At 40.0% G+C, this 18,044-nt stretch overlaps 1 protein-coding gene across 1 annotated transcript in view; it reads left to right on the top strand.

Annotated features, from left to right (window-relative positions):
- LOC124606745 (condensin complex subunit 2) overlaps positions 1-18,044 on the top strand; it is a 195,570-nt gene that overhangs the window by 109,093 nt on the left and 68,433 nt on the right. The window contains exons 6-7 of the mRNA XM_047138782.1: positions 6,609-6,803; positions 11,040-11,252. Of these exons, the coding sequence (XP_046994738.1) occupies positions 6,609-6,803; positions 11,040-11,252 (408 nt within the window). The remainder of the gene's footprint in view (positions 1-6,608; positions 6,804-11,039; positions 11,253-18,044) is intronic.

The following is an 18,044-nucleotide window of genomic DNA, read 5'->3' as shown; positions in this document are numbered from 1 at the left end:
CTCATAAATTAGAATGCAATAAAGAGCACTGGAGAGGCAGATGCTGGGCACCAACCTCAAGGATAAGGTCACCAGAACAATATCATGGGTAACAGACCTCGTGGAGAGAGGTACCAGGCTGAAGTGGCAATGGAATGGCCACATACTGAGGAAATACCCCAACAGATGTAGCAATAACGTGTTGCACTGGATACGTCAGGAGCACAAAAAAGCATTGGAAAACTCCAGAAAAGGTGGCTCAGTGAAATCAAGAGAATTACTGGAATATGATATCTGACAGCACAGAACTGAGTGAAATGGAAAATATTAAAGAATCTTTCAGTCAGTAGTGGATGAATAATAGCTATAAAGAAGAAGAAGAAGAAGAAGAACCATAAATCTTTAAAACATGCAGTTACATGTGTTAGGTCATAATTACAACGCGAGGGAAGTAAAGACCAATAAATTAAATCATCTTCTTTGTCTTCACACAGTTAGAAACAATATTTTAGTTTTTCTAATTAACTGTGGCATGTTTCATAGCAGCAATGTTCTCAAAGTGTATTAACATTGTATGAATTGATGAGAACTATTATGCAGTGGCAGCTGCCACATAGGAGCACGTGAACACACTAACTTTTGACACCTTGCTGATTTATTGGTTATTTTTCTTTGAATGCTGTTAAACGTAATGTAGATGCAATAGTCTGAAGTGCATGGCACTAAATGTACAGTGTTGCGCAACATATTGCACCTCTATACTCGGTGAAACTTGACATCAGAATCATGAGCACATCTTCACTTGTGCATGTTTTAAGGAGTGTCTGCGCATGCGTGACTAGCGTGACATAATTGCGTCACAGGTCAAATACATATGGATTTGATAAACAATGTGCATGGTTCATGGCGTGCACTGCTAGCTCTTACCACTCACCTACAAGTTTACGTCAGTGCCACCATGTGGTAGCACACTGCAACAGACTTTTATCTACGTTCACTTGGCAGAAATCCTGCAAAGCGGTAGCACACTCCACAAATATGCGAATTCACTCATTATATAGTAAAATTAGATCAGACATCAGTGTATGTTATAGTTATACTGATAGGAAAAACTATTTTGTGGGATTCTGAATGAGATATAGTACATTAAGCTTTGGATTTTATCATAGAGTTATCTATTTGAGGTGCTGAGAACCATTAAGCACAATATCATTGATTGTGAGGCTGTAGCATTTATCCATGCTTCTTACATGTGTTGATCTTATAGTAGGTCAGGTTTACCTGTACTGTAGGCCCACATTGTACGTATATCTGAACATTCACAAAAAGCTGTCTCACTGGGTTCTCTAAAGTTCATCTGAATATGGAGGACCAAGCGAGGTGGCGCAGTGGTTAGCACACTGGACTCGCATTCGGGAGGACGACGGTTCAATCCCGCCTCCGGCCACCCTGATTTAGGTTTTCTGTGATTTCCCTAAATCGCTTCAGGCAAATGCCGGGATGGTTCCTTTGAAAGGGCACGGCCGATTTCCTTTCCCATCCTTCCCTCACCCGCACTTGCGCTCCGTCTCTAATGACCTCGTTGTCGACGGGATGTTAAACACTAATCTCCTCCTCCTCCTCCTGAATATGGAGGGCTGAAGATGGTGTACTTTTGACCCTTGTGGTTCTCAGTGCCTCATTTGTATTCTAGTCAAGTGAGCTTGTTGGTAGGTAGTATGACATGAATTTAATCATTTCTGCAAATGGCAGTTTGTGTTTGGAGTTGGTTGTCTACTGTGCAGGAATCGGCTTTCCTGTGGAGTGTCAACATGAACTCTCTTGAACTGTATTAAACACTATCAGAAAAGTGAATTACCAAGAAAAGTTAACTGCAAAGAAACTAGGACATTCCAGACCAGATCTGTTACCGAGCGGGGTGGCGCAGTGGTTAGACACTGGACTCGCATTCGGGAGGACGACGGTTCAATCCCGCGTCCGGCCATCCTGATTTAGGTTTTCCGTGATTTCCCTAAATCACTCCAGGCAAATGCCGGGATGGTTCCTCTGAAAGGGCACGGCCGACTTCCTTCCCAATCCTTCCCTAATCCGATGAGACCGATGACCACGCTGTCTGGTCTCCTTCCCCAAACCAACCAACCAGATCTGTTGTCTGAGAAAGTGACAAAATGAAATAAGCATGACTACAAGGAAACATTTAACAAAGAAGAGTATAATAAGCATAAGTTGTTGTGTGGATCAATGTAAGAATGCTTGATTTTCAACCCAGAATTAATTCGTTAACTAATACATGAATTAGGGATCTTGTACATTTGTCCGGAAAAATAAAAATGCACGAAAACTCCCGCTTACACAAAGGGAAATGGAAAGTAGCAAAAGCTTAAACATTATTTGGTTCTTGCCATAAACTGTACTTAATTATGTACAAAACAACAAAATTTTGCAAGAACAATTCTTTCTTTTTCAGACAAGTTATGCATATTATTATTATTATTATTATTATTATTATTATTGACAGCAGGTGAAGTTGTATAGATACACTTCTGGCCATTAAAATTGCTATGCCAAGAAGAAATGCAGATGATAAACGGGTATTCATTGGACAAATATATTACACTAGAACTGACATGTGATTACATTTTCACACTGTTTGGGTACATAGATCCTGAGAAATCAGTACCCAGAACAAGCACCTCCGGCCGTAATAACGGCCTTGATATGCCTGGGCATTGAGTCAAACAGATCTTGGATGGCGTGTACAGGTATAGCTGCCCATGCAGCTTCAACACGATACCACAGTTCATCAAGAGTAGTGACTCGCGTATTGTAACGAGCCAGTTGCTCGGCCACCATTGACCAGACGTTTTCAATTGGTGAGAGATGTGGAGAATGTGCTGGCCAGGGCAGCAGTCGAACATTTTCTGTATCCAGAAAGGCCCGTACAGGACCTGCAACATGCGCTCATGCGTTATCCTGCTGAAATGTAGGGTTTCGCAGGGATCGAATGAAGGGTAGAGCCACAGGTCGTAACACATCTGAAATGTAACGTCCACTATTCAAAGTACCGTCAATGCGAACAAGAGGTGACCGTGACGTGTAACCAATGGCACCCCATACCATCACGCCGGGTGATACGCCAGTGTGGGATGACGAATACACACATCCAATGTGCATTCACCGCAATGCAGAACCTGGATTCATTCGAAAAAATGACGTTTTGCCATTCGTGCACCCAGGTTCGTCGTTGAGTACACCACCGCAGGCGCTCCTGTCTATGATGCAGTGTCAAGGGTAACCGCAGCCACGGTCTCCGAACTGATAGTCCATGCTGCTGTAAACGTCGTCGAACTGTTCGTGCAGATGGTTGTTGTCTTGCAAACGTCCCCATCTGTTGACTCAGGGATCGAGATGTGGGTGCATGATCCATTACAGTCATGCAGATAAGATGCCTGTCATCTCAACTGCTAGTGATACGTGGCTGTTGGGATCCAGCACGGTGTTCCGTATTATCCTCCTGAACCCACCGTTTCCTTATTGTGCTAACAGTCATTGGATCTCGACCAACGCGAGCAACAATGTTGCGATACGATAAATCGCAATTGCAATAGGCTAGAATGCGACTTTTATCAAAGTTGGAAACGTGATGGTACGCATTTCTCCTCCTTACACGAGGCATCACAACAATGTTTCACCAGGCAATGCCGGTCAGCTGCTGTTTGTGTATGAGAAATCGGTTGGAAACTTTCCTCCTGTCAGCATGTTGTAGGTATCGCCACCGGTGCTAACCTTGTGTCAATGCTCTGAAAAGCTAATCATTTGCATATCACAGCATCTTCTTCCTGTCGGTTAAATTTCGCGTCTGTAGCACGTCACCTTCATGGTGTAGCAGTTTTGATGGCCAATGAATTTAAAAATACCTACGAGCTGCCACTGCTATTATGTGTCAAAATATACATTGAAATGTCATTGTCAGACAACAATTGAGCCTGCAACTGACGGTATATACAGGGTGGTGCATTGATCGTGACCGGGCCAAATGTCTCACGAAATAAGCGTCAAACGAAAAAACTACAAAGAACAAAACTTGTCTAGCTTGAAGGGGGAACCAGATGGTGCTATGGTTGGTGCCCTAGATGGCGCTGCCATAGGTCAAACGGATATCAATTGCATTTTTTAAAATAGGAACCCCCATTTTTTATTACATATTCGTGTAGTACGTAAAGAAATATGAATGTTTTACTTGGACCACTTTTTTCGCTTTGTGATAGATGGTGCTGTAATAGTCACAAACATATGGCTCACAATTTTAGATGAACAGTTGATAACAGGTAGGTTTTTTAAATTAAAATACAGAACGTAGGTATGTTTGAACATTTTATTTCGGTTGTTCCATTGTGTACCTCTGTGAATTTATCATTTCTGAGAACGCATGCTGTTACCGCGTGATTACCTGTAAATGCCATATTAATGCAATAAATGCTCAAAATGATGTCCGTCAACCTCAATGCATTTGGCAATACATGTAACGACATTCCTCTCAACAGCGAGTAGTTCACCTTCCGTAATGTTTGCGCGTGCATTGACAATGCGCTGATGCATGTTGTCAGGCATTGTTGGTGGATCACGATAGTAAATATCCTTCAACTTTCCCCACAGAAAGGAATCCTGGGACGTCAGATCCGGTGAACGTGCGGGCCATGGTATGATGCTTCGACGGCCAATCCATCTGTCATGAAATATGCTATTCAATACCACTTCAACCGCACGCGAGCTATGTGCCGGACGTACGTCACGTTGGAAGTACGTCGCCATTCTGTCATGCAGTGAAACATCTTGTAGTAACATCGGTAGAACATTACATAGGAAATCAGCATACATTGTACCATTTAGATTGCCATCGATAAAATGGGGGCCAGTTATCCTTCCTCCCATAATGCCACACGACACATTAACCCGCCAAGGTCGCTGATGTTCCACTTGTCGCAGCCATTGTGGATTTTCCGTTGCCCAATAGTGCATATTATGCCGGTTTACGTTACCGCTGTTGGTGAATGACGCTTTGTCGCTAATTAGAATGCATGCAAAAAATCTGTCACTGTTCCGTAATTTTGCTTGTGCCCAGTGGCAGAACTGTACACGACATTCAAAGTCATCGCCATGCAATTCCTGGTGCGTAGAAATATGGTACGGGTGCAATCAATGTTGATGTAGCATTCTCAACACCGACGTTTTTGAGATTTCCGAATCTCGCGCAATTTGTCTGCTACTGATGTGCGGATTAGGTGTGACAGCAGCTAATACGCCACTTGGGCATCATCATTTGTTGCAGGTCGTGGTTGATGTTTCACATGTGGCTGGACACTTCCTGTTTCCTTAAATAACGTAACTATCTGGCGAACAGTCCAGTCTCTTGGATACTGTTGTCCAGGATACTGAGCAGCCTACATAGCACACGCCCATTGGGCATTTTGATCACAATAGCCATACATCAACACGATATTGACCTTTTCCGCAGTTGGTAAACAGTCCATTTTAACACGGGTAATGTACCACGAAGCAAATACCGTCCACACTGTCAGAATGTTGTGTGATACCAAATACTTATACGTTTGTGACTATTGCAGCGCCATCTATCACAAAGCGAAAAAAGTGCTCCAGCTAAAACATTCATATTTCTTTACGTACTACACGAATATGTAATAAAAAATGAGGGTTCCTATTTTAAAAAAAACGCAGTTGATATCCGTTTGACCTATGGCAGCGCCATCTAGCGGGCCAGCCATAGCGCCATCTGGTTTCCTCCCTCAAGCTAGACGAGTTTCGTTCTTTGTACTTTTTTCGTTTGATGCTTATTTAATGAGATATTTGGCCCAGTCACTATCAATGGACTACCCTGTATGTTGTTTGTAACTTAAACAAAATGCAGGCTTAGTTTGTTTACATTCTTAAATCCTATTACCTTTGGATGTTTATTGGTAGTAAAATTAAAATCAGTAGCATTGCTTTCCTTTCTTCCTCCACAAAAAGTGATTCTTTCAGCTGCACAATTAAGTTAGAAACAGTCACCAAAATTCATTTGAGCCCATATACATATATCTGAATTATGTACGTGGAATTATTTGTTATTGCTAAGAGCCGATGTTGTCTAATTTAATGGAACTGTGCCTAATGTTATTTTATTTGAGCCTCTGAAATTATGCACTTACATGTGAATATTCATACTTCCACACAGCATACATTTTGACTTCAACTTTTCCCTTCTTAGAAGAGAGAGAAGTTACAGCTCCCTGTTGCAAATAAAGACAGATTGGAATAAAACACACACACACACACACACACACACACACACACACACACACACACACACACACTAAACAATCAAATTATGTTTCTCCCTGACTTGTACATTGTAAATAATGTTATTGCCATTATGAAATTAAATTATGTGTATTGACACACAAACGGAATACATTTCTTTTAAGTTTTGTGAAATTTATAGGAATTAAAAAACATTTATAAATTAGGTGAGTTTCTGAGTATTTATCTTAATGTGAAACTAGGAAGTAACTTTAATGATTCTTATATAGAAAGATGACAGATCCCTAATTGACATGATATTACCTTTGCAGGTCTTAAAGAAATGCACATCAGCTCCTACAGCTGTGAGCCAGCTGATTTTTCAGAAGGACATGATATTGGAGACAAAGGCAAAATTAGCTACATGGGACTGATTCCATGTTCTGCAGCTTCTCAGTTTAGTGAAGAGGTGCAGACTGAAATAATACATCACAAAATAAATGGAGAAGCAGAAGCTGAGTGTGATGGTATGATGAGTATACAGAAAATTGCTAGTAGATTATAGATTATTAGCAGAATAATATTAAGATTATCTGTAACTGTTTCTGTTTTCCAAAAGTATATTCCAAAATGTGGAAAAACAATACATGCATACTAAACACTGTGTGGCACATGAGTATGAACTAAATCCATATTCATACACTGGATTTCCTGTGTCTTACTTTAAACAAGATCCTACAGCATTCATTTATGTCTTCACCATTTTCCATAAATCCTATAATGGAAGTGAATCTTCAGGGATATGAACAAAGTCGACAATGATTAACAAAGATGATCTGCTTCCAGAAATAGCATTGGCAATTAAATGTAGTTAAACTGGCATGAACTATGTGTACTAAAACGTTTTTGGCATAACAAAATTAACAGTAGGGTGCTATAATCTGAAAATAGGCCCTGTTTCATATGTTAAATGAGATAGCTATTGTTTATGCCGTACTGTTAGCAAAACATGTAGAGGACCACATTGATATTTATTTTACAACATTAGTTATCTACATGTCACATGAATGAGGTTCTGCTTACAGTGAACATTTCTGCTAATCATGCAGCTAAAAGTAACTTTCACTTGTCGAACATAGATAAGTAGTTACTCAAAAATATTATTTTTGTGACTTGTCTTGTGATTCTAAGTAACAGTCAAGCTAAAGTTGCTGTGTACTATTAGCATCAAATATCAGCATCCTCAGAAAAGATTGAAAGAGCCCTTTGAAGAATTACCTACAAGATGTTCAGTGATATACTTTTTACATTATTTTTACTACACTTCACGAGTAGTGTGGAATACAAAGTCCCAGAATCGGCTGGACTGCCATGAAGTATCACATTGTTTTTTTCAGTAGGTGAAAGTCAAGTCAATACTCACTCACCAAGTCCATCAACAGCAGTGTCACAATGAGCCAAATTTGTAATCGCATTGCTATTAAATACAGTATATGTAGCAAACTGAGGTCCAAAGTAGTCCTTCTTAAAAATGAAAATCTCTGTGTCAGCTGCACAGGGGACACAGAGCTGGTCATTTTCAAGCCATTCCATCTCCTGGCAGTTTTCATATCTTTTGTTTGCTGATCATACAGTCTGCCCATACAAATGTTGGAGACCATGTAAATTTATTACTTTGATATAGTGGTGCCTGCACCAGAGATATTTTTATTTTTGTGGGAAATAGGACGCCATCTGCTGATGATCCCAGGAACAAGAAATCCTGAAGTATTGATATCTGAGTTCTAGCAATATCTGAATTGTCTTCACAGTGTATAAGGTACTCCCAACCTCGGAAATTAGTTGGTGTGGACAGCAATGGAGTGGCTGTCGATATTGACTGTGTTCCAACCAGGAGACAGGGTAGGGGCTAGATGTTGCTGAAGGACCATGTCCACATTGCAACTTACTCATTCTCCCTTAACAATGAAAATTAGTGGTTCTATTTTCACATGATTAAAATACTATTGAATTAAATTCGCTGTTTCTGCATAAAAATTAATCTTAAGCTTTATGATTAATCTTTGCTTAACAGTATCTCATTACAGTTTTTCATTCACTGCTATAGCCACTGTCATACAATTCCTTCAAGTCTCTGGGGTTCCGGGTGTATGAGAATCAAACAAAGAACTCATCATTGTTTAACATTCCATTAAATATGGGACCTACTCTTTAACTTTCTGAATAAATTTCTTCTAGTTACTCACCAAGTATCTTAGCCAGTTAGTGGTAACAGTTTCTAACAGACAGTGGAAACATGGCTGACAGTACTCCAACGACAATATTGTCCCTCTGTGTGTGGACAACGAGAATTTAATTGGTGCTGGAAACAACTGTTGCACACTTGTTGGGTTTGGGTAGATGGGTCTGCCTGAACCAATATGACTGAAGTGTCCAATGATATTAGTAAATTACAGTGGGAGCTGCAGTAGATTTGCTATATGGGGCGCCATCTGCAAGTCTGCATGGAAGACTGACAATTAGCGGAACTGAACAGACTCGATCTAGTGACTTTCTGTAAGAAAGGGGTGTGGAGTTTACAGAAGACAGAGCAGAACTGAACAGACTCAATCTAGTGAGTTTCTGCAAGAAAGGGGTGTGGAGTTTACGGAAGACATAATCCTTTTTGGACAAAAAAATGTGGTGCCATCCTAGACACCTCATATGCTATAGATACTTTGAGTATTTCCTCAAGAATGGGATTGTCTATCTGAAATGCTTGTGAACAAAGCTCAGAAACAGCAGAAAAGCAAAGTGTGTTAGGCTTTGCCCAGGCAGCATAAGATTGTTTTTTGTGTGTGCAACAATGAAAAATTTTTAACGAACAGCAACAGCATGGCATTTTTGCTCCTAGAATGATGACACAATGGTAACCATTTCAGAACTTCCAACACTTTAAAGTTCTGGATAGTAGCTGCCATTTTCAAAGCAGTGATAACTTTTTAGGTTAGTAGATAGAACGCAAAAGCACTGTAAAGCAATATTGACAATCTTACATTCTCTGATCTTTGATATGAAGCAGCAGCTGAGGAAAGCTGTTTTCATCCTTTCACCTCCTCCTAAATATGTGGTATTTGAAGTGACAGTTTGTCCTTGTGCTGCATTAACTATTTTAAGAACTGCTGTTCGTGCTGTAGTTGCGCTTGGTATTGCTGTTGGCACACTATTTACTGCTGCCACATTTGCAAAAGAATTGGATTCATCATTACTCTTCTGCACCCACTATTGCACCCAATTTTAGTGATGTTCTAGAGTGAGGTGATATTTTTGCCTTACTGCCACTGATAAAATTTAGGTTTATTGGCTGTATACAACAGTGTGCAGCATTTGTTGTACTGGGGGAAAGAAACTTGCACTACGTAAGTCATGCGGAATATAAAGTCCAAGTTGGCTGTCTTGATCCAGCACTTGATTCTGTCCAAAATATTTTCCTCGAGTCCATGATTACTCACCAACTTTATAAACAACACCAATAAATCCAATCCGTAATCCCGTTATCATTAACAGTAGACAGCAGTTTGAGGCCCAAAGCAGTGTTCTGTTGACATGCTCATTAGTTCCATGCCAGCTGCAGTCCTCCCTCCATGTCTTAGCATTTCTTATCTCTCACATTTGCTTATCATGTGGCCTACCCACATGATGTGTTGGGATCCGAAGTTGTCGCTTCTGCATGTGGTGGAGCTTCTGCCATCTTTCAGGAGATGGGCCAAACCCATCTCTTCAAACAAACATAATGTGCAAAATGCACAAAACTGAGTTTCTTAATTGTATTATCTTGTGACTTTCCTTCACTCTAGCCTGTTACCTAGCTAGATATCAAGGAATTTTACTCGTGTTGTTTCATTAATGCTTGAGCATCAGTGTCTATTTCTGTTACTAGCCAAACATTTTTACTTGCTTTAAACCTCACAATATTAGTCTTTTTGAAACCAAAATTTAGTGTTTGCTGTGAAGCAGTTGTAGGTCTGTTGAGTTGTCATCTGGATTGTGTATTAGGACGGACTTTCATTCTGTGATTACTTTGCTGGTGTTATCACAGTACATTGTGATGTAGAAACTGTTTTTAAGCCATTGAAGATAATTTAAATAGGTAGGAAGAACAGGAGCTGACACGGTGCAGAACCTTGTTGCATTCCATACTTTATGTTCTCCCATTCTGAGTAAGAAATATTCTGATGGAATGACAGTTGTCTCACAGAACATATGTTATGTTGTGAATTTTGTTATTGACTATTCATGCTAGTTTGAGAGTAAGTGACATTTAGAAGTTAATATTTGCAGGGAGTTTAAAAGGAATAAACAAACAACACAGTAATGGACTACTGGTGTTACAGTCAGGGAAATGAAATATTATTATGAACCTGTTTAAAATGGGATGAAGGTTGCTTGAGCTTCATTTGGCAACTCCTTCATACTACTGATCTTTCTTACAGAAGGAAGTAGCTAGGGGAATAGCTGTATACAGCCAGGTTTTAGATTGCATAAGTGACATGTTTCTCTTATTTCTTAATGTGATACTACCAGTCATAGTTATTATGTAAGTAACAACAACAACAAGTGTTTTATGTGCCAAAAGCATGGATTTACAACTGCAGAACTTTAATGGGCATATGATGATGGAAAAAGTTAATCAACACATTCCACACCATAATATTAATTTTGGACTTTGTTTTTGGAATAAGTAACAAACTAACTAATGTAATTGAACATTTGTTTTATCATAGGATTCTGTTCTGATGATGATGATGATGATGATGCAGAGGATGACTGCCAGTCAGCTGTTGGTGTAGCAGCTTGTATATCAGAGAGACCACGTGATAGGATTATTGATATAACAAAGCATTTGTCAGCAAAGCCTTTGGAATATTCTTATTTTAATATGGAGCAGTTACAGCTGTGGGCTGGACCATCACACTGGAAGCTGCCAAGGAAGCAAGGTACAATTTTTTGTCATTATGTGACTAGTTTAAAATGACTAAAATATTTATTTTGCAATGATTTTTTTTTAACTTTGCTTTTGTTGATGGTGAACTCTACATTTTGTATTACATTGGAATATTTAATATCCTGAGTTTATTCACGTTAAGTTCCTGTTTAAGATGAAGATAGATTGCATATTTTTTGGTATTCCTTTCTCTCCTCTAATAACACATTTTGTGCATGTTTGCCTGTTGTCTGTGCATTGTTTTCAGTATGTGTCACTGTATTTCTAATTTTACCTCACTTGTTTAGGCATTCTAAATTTTGTAACAAGTGAATAATCCATCATGAAGGTTTCATTTGCCTTATATTAGAAAAATTATGAAAATAAATTTTGGTGAATGTTTAAGACCAGTACTTTGGTATAGTACAAGTCAGTCTTCATTCAAGTTCACCCTTTTCTTAATCAGGAACTGCTCCCCCTAACTCCTTGTCACAGAAGCAGTACAAATGTTTTGAAAAGTTTTTGGTTACATACTGTATTTGCACAAATATAGGCTGTGTGCAAGTATTGGCTGCATCTAAACTTTTGACCCAAGGTTATAGAGAAAAGTAAATCTCAAATATAGTCCTCACTACTAAATTTGGCTCCAGTTACGAAGTGCTGCCATGTTTGACTGTGGTGTTACTACCATTACATACATAATGCAGGCACTAAATTATCTTGACACCCCTACATAACAATTGAGCAACTTCAAGTTGTCAGTATGCATTATGCAAAGGAACAGAAAAAGTTGGAAACAGGATGTACATTTCATATAGATGAAAAAAACATTTGTTAGCGGTGTGCAAGTGAAGAGACACTCTTACATACAGCAGTCTGAACAGTGAAGGGCAAATGAGCACATGTCCAGATAGATAAAAAAGACATGTTTGAATTTCTAGTTCATAAGAGGAAATGTGGATATTTGACCACAACTAAAATGATTGAAACTGAAGTGCAAAATAGCATGTGAAAAAAACATGGAATGTAAAGTTTTGTATGGATGGGTTTGATGATTTATGCAACAAGACAACAAGACAAAAATTGGACACAGAACAACATCACTGTTATATCTCTACAAGCAAAAAGTGCACTACTTGTATATTCTTTTGGCAATGGCAACTTGCATTTATGGGGCACTGGAGAGTCATGTGGCTTATCATTCATTCCCAAAAATTTTTCAAAGATTGCTGTAAATTTGTTTTAATAATTGGACTGCAATTACCAATAGGGACCCGAGTTCCAAAATCAGAAACTGAGATATTGCTCCATTTATAAACTTCTCACTGTAAGATCTGTGTAACGGCTATCATTTCCAAAACTGGTGGAAATTTACACAATTATGTGCACTGTTAGTGTTCAAAAATAATATATGCATATATACTTGATACATATGTCACTTGGATCATTATCACTTAATTAGGAAACTAGTATTGTGGGTTCAGCAACAATAAACCACCCACTAAACTATGGATATTTTGATGATGTTGCTAATTGGTTATAACAAGCACATTTATAAAGTAATACATTTTTCAGCAGTATTTATTTATTTCATACTGAAGCAAACAGAATATGGAAAAAGTTAGTATGAAACAATTATTCAACCCAGTGTTCGGTTTTGAACTTTATGCAGCCTTTTTACCATCATTATGCATCTTCTTCAATGTCATCGAAGACATGCGCATCTGTGATAAGAGAATGATAAGTGCTTGGTATTACTGGATATCAAGTGCAACATAGATTTCAGATCTTGAAGTTTATTTCTAGATATGGCTCTCCCTTGAGGCCACAGTGGTTCAAAGAGTGCATAACGGTTAGAAGGTCATCACCGCTGTTTCTTCTAGAGATCCACAGTAATCTAGGCATGATCATTATGGTATTCTTTTGTATACAGGTTTAATGGGTCTTCAAGCAACGGAAAATCCAGAATGGAATAATGACAGTATTATGAAAAGGTCAGATTACTACTCAACATGTAGTAGAGATGCTGAGTCGCAGATGGACATGACAGGAAGATTGTCAAACACATTTGCTTTCAGCCGAAAAGGCCTTCATTGGAGTTAGACAACAACTGCTCGCAGTCTGGCCTCAGCAGCCAGAGATCGTGATCATCTGCGTGTTTTGTGTTTGAATGAGTATGTGTGTGTTAATAGGTCTTGTTTATTCAACACTATTTTGCATATTTACATTCTGTTAATCATGTTTCCTTTAGTGTCAAACTTATGGTTCACAGTGCAGTTCTCCATCTTAGAATTCCACCATAATTGCTGGCCTCAATTAAAATTAAAACAAGAGGATTTCTTTTCCTACAAGTTTTCAAAACATTTAGATAATCACTCAGTAGGTACATGCCTTGCTGAATTGTCAAAGTTTGTTCATCATCACTGAAATTGGCATCGTTTGGCAGAAATGTGTACCCAGGAGTTGGGAACCTTAGAGAAACTGAAATAAGGGATGGATGATTTTGCATAATAACTTCAACATCAAGTTTATTTTGATGTTTCGGTTTTGGTCACCACATGAATCTGCCCGTAAAATTAACTCAGTAATGTCTTTACATCTATATCAGTGTCTACATATATACTCCATAAGCTAGCATATGGTGCATGGCGTATTTGTCTGCTCGTTTAAAAACTAGTATGATATGCTGGCAATGTTCTTCTGACAAGACCAAAAATACTAATATGTTGCCAAGGTAGGCAAAACAGAATGGCAGACCTTGCAACACTTAGTTGATAAATCTGTGCCATGTCTGAGCAGTGTTTCTGAGGCTGAAAGTTATGAATTTACTTTCAAACAGGCCGAATGGCACAATTATGGCCGTCTTCGGGGTATCTTCTTCGGCAACAGGTATCTGCATGTACACCTTGGTGCAGTCCAACACACTGTACAGGCAGGCATTGCTCAATGCTTAGTTATAATCGCAGAACATTGGAACTGAGTAATGATCAGTCACTGTACGGACATTAAGTGCTCTATAGTCCCTGCATGGATGCAACGCATCGCACATCTTAGGCACTAAATGTAACGGCAATGACCAAGGGCTACTGGATGGTTGCATGATACCCTCTCGAGTCATACTATCAAACTTGACCTTGGCAATAGCTAACTGACCGGGGACTAACCATCAAGGTTTACAGGATAATGGCGGCCCCTCGGTGGTCTTTATATGCACTGTGCTATGCTTCACTTCCTTGGGCATATGTGGAGGTTTCGTCAGTGCTGGAAAATCCCAAAGTAAAGCAGTGTTCTCGCTCTCTGCTGTTTCAATCAGCTTGACGGATTGGATGGATGTGTGGCACTGGAATCCTGCAGCCATCAGTCCAGTGGTTTGGTTGACCAGGCGTGTGTTGATGATGTCAGGCAGAAGGTTGCAATGTGCCTGGAAGTCCACTCCTATTATCGACTTGGCGACATCCGTGATTGTGAAATCCCATGCAAATGCTTGGTGTAGGCCTAAATCTGGTTTAAAACAACGTGTACCACACATTGCAATAGAAGAATTGTTTGCAGCAGCTAGACAGAAAGACGTATGGAGCCTACACCGGTGTAACATTGTTCGCAAGAAAATACACAGATCAGAGCCAGTGCGCCGGTAACTCACAAACAGACACTGTGACGTAGACTGGCAATTGGATCAAGTGTCTACACCTGATCGCCGCTAGCATTGGGTAAGTGCAGGGTTTGGTACAGTAATGAGCTTGGATCACCAAATTTTCTGTGGTACCAGCATATCCTCTGCTGTGTTTTAGTCACAGGTGCAGATGAGGCAGTTGATGATCTGCTGCATGAGTGCTTCCAGTATCTTAGTTGGCCACAATCACTGTTGGTGTTACACCGAGACATCAGTTGGCTAATCTGTTGCGTCAACATATCAACCTTTGCCGTCAGAGCATCATAGTCAGCGCGCAAAACTGTGACTGATGTGCTCGCGCATTACACAGTTGCTACATTAATAGGTGCAAGTGAGGTAGCATCCTGTACCTTGTCTGCTAGCTCTGCCACCGTGTGTAAAAGCATTTCCGACTGCGATGCTATTATTGCTTTGGTGATAGGTGGCAACCGACTGCTCCAGATGGTTCTCAGCAAGCTGTCAGGCACAATACCAGCGTCGACCTTCCTTTGTAGATGCCGCAAGTACTGCGACGGTTTATGATCTCTGATGTCCTCCTGTGTCAGAATTTCGCATAGGCGTTCTTCTTGTGAAGCTGATACTATGTGGATAAATTCTGCCTTGAGCCACTCGTGGGCATTACTGTCTTGTGGTGCGATAATCACATCTTGCCCTTCGGCCGCGTACTGGTGATCGAGCTGGCTCACGACCAGTGCAAACTTGGTAGTGTCAGCAGTTATTCGAGAGTAAAAAAAACTAGCTTCAACTTACACAAACCATAGTGCTGGATTGTGAGGCAAAAAGGTGGTAGTCTAATGGCGTGTGTGGACACAGCAAGGTTGGACACGGTCAGATTTTCCGTCACCTTACAGTATCACTTTATTTTGTGCGTCAGGCAGGAGATAAATCACATCGGGGTCACCAGTTTGGCCATAGGGCTATGTTCTGGCCCGTCTCATCCGACCAGTTAGCCTTCTAGTTTGCGATAAATAACGTAGAATGATATCTCCAATGCTGAGATGACAAGATCTTTAATCGTTCATTCGGCAATTCATACAGGACGTCTTTTAGACTCAGTGTACATCAAGGCAAGACTCACACGAAAACGAATAAGTTGACTTGTTGACTGGTGTCTCAATAACTAAGTATAAAAATGGTACTTAAGAATTAACAAGGAGAAAACAAGAACATGGAAAAACTATATACTAAGAATAAACATCACGGAATAACGGACACAATACAGCACTCCTGGCAGCCAGCGTGGAATTAATTTATCCACGCAAAATAAAATACTTGTGGTGTGACACACGGGTGAACCAAACTGCACTGCATTGCATATTGTGGTCATTAAAATACTCTTTGTAAAATTGAACTAGGATTTCAGCTAGAGGTGGCAATTTATTTGATTTCAGCTTTCTCAGTTGTTTCTCTGTTCCAGGGATGCTTATCACTGTGTCATCCATACAGGAATCTGTGCAATGGTCAAATGATGGTATGATTATGTGAATCTCCTGTGTGAATAATTTCTTAAACACAAAATTCAATACTTTGGCTTTCATTTTGCTGCCTTAAAGTGCCATACCGGATGGTCAATGAGTGACTGGATGGACTCCTTATACCCCCATAACAATTTTACATAGGGCCAAAATTTTCTCAGGTTGCTGGTCAAGGTATGTAGGTGGTAGTTTCCGTATGCTTTGTGCATAGATCTTTTCACAGAAGCACATATCTCCACTAACCGTCGGCTGTCTTCATTTGCACGTTCTCTTTTGAACTGAAAGTTCAACAGCCCTTGCTTCCTCAACATTTTCGAAATTTCATTGTTTAACCATGTGGGTCTTTTCTGCCCTTAATCCACTTACTAGGCACATAATTCTTCAGAGTGATATTTACAGTCTGTTTAAACTTTGCCCATAGTTTCTCTACGCCCATCATACCAGAACTAAAAGATGCCAGTTCATTGTTAACAACTGCTTATCTACTCTTTCCAGCAGATATACTCTTCTAACCTTGTTGACTGATATATTAACTGTCTTAACCATAACTGCTATGATGACATCATGATCACAAATAACCATCTCTGTACTGACGCAGGCGATAAGGGTTGGCCTGTTTGAAGCTACAAGGTTGAAGTTATTTCCATTGAACATTGGCTGCGGAACTAGATGCTCAAGACCATTTTGGGAGAATGTGTTCAGAAGTGCTTCACAAGACGGTCTCCTGCTCTGCTGCCTTCATGCCCGTACTGATTCGTTCAACGTGAGCGGACCACATGTCCAAAGCGCTTGGGAACGTGTAACAGGTTCCATAATAAAGGACACACTGCTTCTGTATGTAACTCCTTTCCAATACTGAGTGAGGTTGCAATGAACATGGATGTGAACAGTGTGTCAGCAGTGACGGTGTCTCACAGCAAGTTATACATTGAGGTGCACTTGTTTCACAAACCATTGAGAATGTAAGTGAATAGGGTTGCAGCAGCTACATTGACAAATTCTCAGGCGTATTTGGATTTGGGTTCTTCCCTCTGACTCCAGTGTCACAGAGGGCGGTGAGTTACAACAAACAACAGATTCCCATTCTTGGACAGTTCTCTGCACCTGTGACTTAAAAGACTGTGGTTCATTCATTAACATCCTAGTTGTGGACAATGCTTACTCTGAAAATCTGTTTGGTTTTGACACTTTTAATCTATTTGGATTCTCCATTGATGATGAAGTTCACTTGGTTTCTGATCTAGTTCTGTATCAACAGTTAGATGCTCTCTGTGCCAAATTTTCCTGTATATTTTCTCCAGGACTGGGCTGTGCAACAGAATTTCAGGCTCATGTTACAATGAAACAGTCTGCTCGGCCCCATTTTTCCTGGGTCCACCCAGTACCAATACCTTTATGGGATAAAGTAAACACAGAATTAGACTGTGTTCAGTCCCATGATGTTATTCAACCTATTTCTTCCAGTGAATGGTCGACACAACTGGCAATAGTAAAAAAACCTACGTGTGAGTTACACCTTTATGGGATCCTTTGCCGCACCCTGACAAGCTATTAGCAAAATTATCAGCGGGCTATTATTTGAATTTGCACAGGCATGTTTACAACTGCCGCTCTACGAGGAATCTAAACGCCTTCTAGTTATCAATACCCCATTTGG

This window comes from Schistocerca americana, chromosome 3 (genome assembly GCF_021461395.2).
Source record: "Schistocerca americana isolate TAMUIC-IGC-003095 chromosome 3, iqSchAmer2.1, whole genome shotgun sequence".
NCBI classification, from domain to species: Eukaryota; Metazoa; Arthropoda; class Insecta; order Orthoptera; family Acrididae; genus Schistocerca; species Schistocerca americana.
This window is presented reverse-complemented; position numbering and strand designations above follow the sequence as displayed.